At 33.4% G+C, this 6971-nt stretch overlaps 1 protein-coding gene across 1 annotated transcript; it reads left to right on the plus strand.

The window, feature by feature from the left end:
• The first annotated feature begins 4802 nt into the window (after positions 1-4802).
• On the plus strand, positions 4803-5626 carry LOC132804052 (uncharacterized). The gene is made up of 2 exons (XM_060817942.1): positions 4803-5532; positions 5619-5626. Exons 1-2 carry the CDS (start codon positions 4803-4805, stop codon positions 5624-5626), a joined length of 738 nt encoding a protein of 245 aa, XP_060673925.1.
• The last annotated feature ends 1345 nt before the right edge of the window (positions 5627-6971 follow it).

Below are 6971 nucleotides of genomic sequence, written 5' to 3' on the forward strand. Positions count from 1 at the left end.
CTGGATAGAATTTTATGTTGACCAAGGTGCCATTGTGGAGTGCACATCGATCCAAGTTCATAGACTAGTAGCACATCAAAGATGGAGCTCTAGTTTAAAATTTATGAGCGAAACAAGATATGATCTGTATTGGTCAATGAGTTCGGTGTTGACTTTTTATTTACGTAGATTTTGACATTGATCCATGCATTGTATAAAAGTGCTTGTTAATATGAGTCCGTAGACTAGTGGCATGCTTAATTTGGATCTGTGGTTAAAAGGTTACGAGTCTCTAAAGTTATATTTATTTTTCCCGAGACTGATTTTACCAGGCATTGGAATATTCAAAAGAGTCTTTAATTTGTGTTATGTTTTACTAGTTGGGATCCACCACATGTTACATTTATAAAGTACCACATGTTATCTCAATAAAATATTATATTATTTTATCATATATAAATTAGTAATGTAATATTTTATTTTATTTTCTTTTTATTTATCTTTTCTTTTGTTTTCTTTTTTTTTTTTTTTTTATTTTCTTTTCTTTTCCCCACGCGGGAAAACAACCCACCCACCCCCCCGGTTGTTTTTTTTCTTCTTCTTCTTCCTTTCTTCCTCTCTCTCTCTCTCTCTCTCTTCCCCCTTCCCCTTTCCTTCTCCCTCTCGGCCAAAGGGAAAACACCCCCTCTGGCCCCTTAGTTGTTGACACGTGCCAGACAGGTGGAAAGCTAGTGGAAAACTCGGCCAGTAGCCTGAAGGACACAGCCAATCGTCTCCGGACACACCTAGATCGGGCCTTTGTTGCCAGTGACAACAAGGCCCATTTTTCTACTATCCGGCCACCACCCAATCAAATTGGTGCTCTTTTCCACCATTTTTGACCTCCTGAGCTCAATTTCAAAGTCCATTCAGCTCAATTCGCTACCGTTTGGGAGATATGACAAATTGAAATTTGGCCAAAACTTTCTGTTCATTTTTTGGCCACCGTCAGTCGAATTGAGCCCAACGAATGTTGGTAACGTATTCCTCATCTCTTTAGCTTTCTATTAGTATTTCATTTGCGAATTATGGTGGAGTATTTTGAAAGGTCCCATTTTTTAATAAAGTATTATTTTTTTATATAGTAATCTAAAAAATGTGTCTGTTTAATATTTAAACAATTGTTATTTATATTAAAGATGTCAAACTTATGTTGAATTGAATAAGTATGGTCTTGAATTAATATTTTCAAAAATTTAAGAAAACTGAAATTTTAAATTGTTGATAAATTTACTATTGAGACTATGACAGATAATAAATATATCTTTATATATTTATTGATACACGAGCATAATGATAATTGTGATATAAATTGATTTTAATGTTTGAGAAAATAATAATATTAAATTATTGTGGTCAAGAATATATTCATGTATTTAATTGTTTATTTATTCATGGATTTGATCCTATGGTGATAGAAATTGAAATATTTAAATTGATCGGTTTATGATGTTTCGTATAAATAAATTTATGAATTAAGAAAAGTATTTGTATCAAATTATGGAGTTTAAATGTATCCATGCAATTTTAAAATATTGTGTAAATATATCTATATGTGCATATATGTATATATATACGCATAATTGTTGAAAGGTGGTACAAGTATTTGTGTGTGTGAAAGCATACTTTGTGTTATTATGATTTTGAAAAGTATTAAGTATATTGTAAAGATTGAGAAATTAATATTTGTTATATTATTTAGAGAAATTAATTGTATTGATTGATTATTGGATTTATTGTTATATTTATTTTGTATACTAGAATGTAATTATGTAAAATTAATTTATATGTGAATTAATGTAATCTATTATAATTTTTGTGTAATTAAATTTTAATGATTTAAAAGGAATAATAAGTTTTAGTGTATAAAATATATTGTATAATTAGATAATCATGAAATCGAATTATTGTGGAATAGATTAATTTTATGAAATTGATTGATTTATTTTGATGATAAGAAAAATATGAAACTTAACGGATTTAGTAATAGTATATAAATTCGAATGTATTTTATCTAATTTTGATAATTATAATATTATAGAAGTTTTATAGTTTTTAAGACGCACCATATACATATCAATGTTCTGTATTGTATAAGTGATTGTGATTAGCACGCAAGTTTATAGGGTCTTTCTGAGGGAGTCATGGACATGAGGGTAGGCAAGTATAATGCAGAGTGAGCATCAGTCACCCCCCTCCATAGCCAGAATGACTGTTGGTTGTTTATTATGGCTATCATATGGGTGCCATGGATTTGAGAGCTGGCAAGTGTATTACATTGTGAGTATTAGTTGCCCCATCCTTGGCCGCGAGTGGCTATTATGGATCAGCGCGCAAGTTGTATTCAGGGTCGTTCCTATGAGGGTAGGCAGGGTATAATGCAAAGTTAGCACTAGCTATCTCCTCCTTGGTCACAGGATGGCCATTATTACATATGGAAATAGTTATCTTGTGGGAGCTATGGGTTCGAGATATGGCAGGTTCCGTGCACAGTGAGCATTAGCTACTCTCTCGACCGACTGTTTAGCCATGGCAGATTATAGCAGCGGCACTGTTGCGACACTAAAGCAACCGTTTGCAGGTTTATCTCTTTAACCTCTTTGTCAAGCGGTGCTTAGGACGCTGAATACAATCAGGTATCACTGATATATAGTATGGTGTATCAAGTATCTTTTTGTATGTGTGTGTGTGTGTGTGTGTTATATTATATTATGTTTGTATATATCACACCGTATGAGGGTGACGATCTGATATGGTCCATGAAAAGCTAGTCTAGTAACTATGTTGTCTATGAGTCTAGTGGATCGGACAGCCAATTTAGGCAATCACCCCAAACTGTATTGGTAGCAGAGTGCAGGCAACAGCTGGAATTATGGATCACACAGCATGTTAGAGGGTATTGTTTGTACCCTGATACGAGTGTATATTTCATAATATGTTTTGAATTTTAAAATATTATTTTACCTTATATTATCTTATCTATTCATAATCTGATTTTCTAATATTATATTTAATTGCTTTCATTGTCATTACTATTATTAATATTATTTTTGTTATTATTATTTATCATGATTTCGTTTACAATTATTTTCATTATTATTGTTATCATTATTATTATTTTTATTGTCACTATTTTTATTATTATTATTATTATTATTATTATTATTATTAATTGATATGGTCAATCATTATTATAGTCGCTATTATTAATTGTTGTAATTACTATTATTGTTATTAATCTTATCATTGTGAGTATTGATGTTTTTATTATCTATTTATTTATTATTGATATTATTATTATTGTTTTTATTGTTATTATCATTATTAGCATTATTATAATTTTTATGGTTACTATCCTTTATTATTATTATTATTATCATCAGATGGTATCTTCGGACAAGTATCATAGTCTACGGGAAAGAAAGATAGTCATCAGGCAAATATAATAGTTTTGGGACAAGTGGTAACCTTTAGGCAGGTGAGATAGCCCTTGGGCAGGTGTGGTTATTTGATAGCCTTTGGACAGATGGTTGCCTTCGGACAAGTATGATAGTCTTCGGACATGTATAATAATATAGTGGCCCTCGGCCAAGTTATATTAATACTATTATTATCGTTAAAATTATTACTATTATTATTATTTTTAATGTGGTGGTTGTTTTACTTTCCTTTCTATAGTATGCATTGGTATATTTGCAAAGTGATATTTGAATGTATTTGAAATATACGATACTAAGTGGGTGGTATGAGCAGACGTGAATAATTAAAAGTATCTTTATTTATTGAATTATTTCAAATATATATTTGTTCTTATATTTTTATCGAACTGCTGTTAATTGTTAAATTAATTGTAATAAGGAGGGAAGAATAAGGTGGTATGATAAAGGAGTGTGTTTTCGTGCAGGTAATTTTTGGGGGATGTTCTACCTTTAGGGGAAATGCTACAGGATTTTCCATAGGAAAATCTGGCAGTATTTTCCTGGAATCAGAACTTGTCTAGAATTTCAGAAAAAGATCCTAGATGGGTCCTAACATTAATACTAACACTTTTTCTTATGTCTATCCGTTAAACAAAGCCATATATGGCCATAAACAGGCCCCATGGGTGTGGTTCCATGAGTTACAAAGCTTTCTCTTTCACTTTAATTTTACCAATTCACACTATGACCCTTCATTCTTCATTTTTGCTAAAGGTGAGACTTTGCTTTTCTTATTGGTCTATGTGGATGACCTTGCTCTCACTGGTAATAATAGTGGTCTTCTCAATAAGTTTTCCGCCTCTCTATCCAAATGGTTCTCCATGGAAGACCAAAATCTGTATCTTCCTCACTCAAAGGAAATATCTTTCATAACTATTATCTCGAACAAACATATAAAACTCTCATGAAGTAATGTCTCCCATGTCACTCTCCTCCTCTGTTAGCTTATCAGATGACTCACTGCTATCTTCAGCTTAATAGAGATAAACCAACCTCTGTTTCATAACTCTATCTACTTGCTTGTTTGTATTTTAAATATTACACGTGTATATAGATTTAGTTACTAGTTGCTTATCTTTAACAAATTATCTTGTACTGTAACGTGTATTTAAAGACTCCTTCTCATGAATGGAAAATAGCTTTCCACTGTTATTGCTTTTCTTCACAATATTCATTTCTGCTTTCTTTCATGGTATCAGAGCACTTGCTCTAAAGAGTTTTTTTTTTTTACGATTCTGTCTTCTGCGCATATATATATATATATATATATATATATATATATATTTTTTTTTTTCCTTTGCTATCATGGCTGATTCATCCTCCACCTCTATAACCGATACCCAGAATTTTGATTTTGCCAATTTAGTTTTTCTCAATGTTGCTACTCAAGCACCTATTCGCCTTACCTCTGACAATTTTTTCACATGGAAAGCTCAGTGGGATGCTCTTCTCTATGGATATGCACTCACCGGTTATGTTGATGGTTCTTTAGTGTGTCCACCCTCCTCCTCTAATCTGGCTTATATGTATTGGACCCGTCAAGATCAACTTTTGTTTGGATCCTTATTGGCTTCCTTGTCCCGTGAGCTTGCTCCCATGGTTGCTACAGCCAAGACTTCCCGTGACCTTTGGAATAAACTCTCTGTCACCTATGCTAAACCATCAAGAGCACGCATTATCCGGCTCCGGGAGAGGCTTGTTAAACCTCAAGGATCTCGAAATATCACAAACTACATGTTTGATATTAAAGGGGCAGCAGATGAACTTGCTTTGCTTAATGCACCACTCAAAGATGAGGAAATAACCATCTATGTTATCAATGGTCTAAATTCTGATCTAAAAGAAATTTCTGCAGCTATTCGTTCAAGAGATACTGAAATTTCCTTTGAAGATCTACATGAGCGGCTGTTGGAATATGAGGCATACCTACATAAGACAGATTCTCAGATCCATGATGATTCCCTTGCTGTTGCTCATGTTGCCAACCGAAACATCAACTCTTCTAATTTTGGTCGTACTTTTTCCAAGAAACCAGGTACTAAGTCCTTCCACTCATCTTCCAATTATTCTCGCAGCAACCAATCCTTGGTTTCTTTTAGAAATTACCGTGGAAAATGTCAGTTTTGTGACCAGCTTGGTCATTCTGCAAAGTTTTGCCCTCAACTGAAGCAACAATGGACTCCCATGCATCAACAAGGTTTGCTTCCCACTCCAAAATTTGGTCCGAGGCCTCATGCTTTTTATTCAGCACCACCAGCTTCTCCGTCTCCCTCTCCAATTTCTTCTCAGTCATCTTGGTTGCTCGATTCTGGCGCTTCACATCATGTCACCAATGATCTACATAACCTGTCTTCTCACTCTGATTATGATGGTACTGACGAGATCATGGTTGGTAATGGTAATGGTTTAAAAATAACTCATGTTGGCTCCACTTATATTCCTGCTTCTAATCATTCCTTTCTTTTAAATGGTGTGCTATGTGTTCCAAACATGACACGGAACTTAATTTCTGTTTCAAAATTTTGCCAACAACATAATGCCAAAATAGAGTTCTCACCACATGATTTTGTTGTGAAGGATATCTCAACGGGGGTGACTCTACTTCAAGGACCAAATAATGGAGGGATATATGAGTGGCACTCTTCCATAGCACCTATTGCTTTGCAGCCTGTTTCATTCTCCAGTGTCAAGACTTCTAGTCAGAATTGGCATAGTCGTTTAGGACATCCTTCAAATAAAATTTTAAGTCATTTAATTTCTACTTTTTCATTACCAGTGTCCTCTGTCAACTCTTTTAATTGTAATCCTTGCAAATGCAATAAAGCTCATAAACTTCCCTTTCATGTTTCTTCTATGACTAGCTCCCAACCTTTACAACTAATCTACTCAGATGTTTGGGGTCCTGCACCCATACTGTCTATTGATGGGTACAAATATTATGTGATATTTGTTGACCATTACACTAAGTATGTCTGGTGGTTTCCAATGCAGCAAAAATCTGATGTTTCCTCTATTTTTCTCAAATTCAAAGCTAATGTTGAAAAATTTTTTCAAAAACAAATCATCTCTTTTTACTCTGATAATGGAGGTGAATTCATTAAACTTAAATCCTATTTTGAGAAATTTGGGATAACTCATTTTTTAGCACCTCCTTATACCCCAGAACATAATGGGTATGCAGAAAGATGTCATAGACATATTAGGGAGACTGGTTTAGCTTTACTATCTCAGGCAGGTTTGCCATTAAAATTTTGGACCTATAGTTTCCAAACAGCTGTCTATCTAATAAATAGATTGCCAACTCCAACTCTCAGTTTTCATTCTCCTTATGAAATTCTTTTTCGAAAATTGCCAAATTATCATCATTTGAAAATTTTTGGCTGTCTTTGTTATCCTTGGCTTAAACCTTATTCTAATCATAAATTAGAGCCTAAGTCTACACCATGTTTGTTTCTGGGATATCAAAAAAATCAA

The sequence above is a fragment of the Ziziphus jujuba genome, chromosome 6, assembly GCF_031755915.1.
Source record: "Ziziphus jujuba cultivar Dongzao chromosome 6, ASM3175591v1".
Taxonomy (NCBI): Eukaryota; Viridiplantae; Streptophyta; class Magnoliopsida; order Rosales; family Rhamnaceae; genus Ziziphus; species Ziziphus jujuba.

What these genes read in the sequence shown, in the direction of transcription:
- LOC132804052 (XM_060817942.1), top strand. Translation starts at nt 4,803, where the DNA reads ATGGCTGATTCATCCTCCACCTCTATAACCGATACCCAGAATTTTGAT.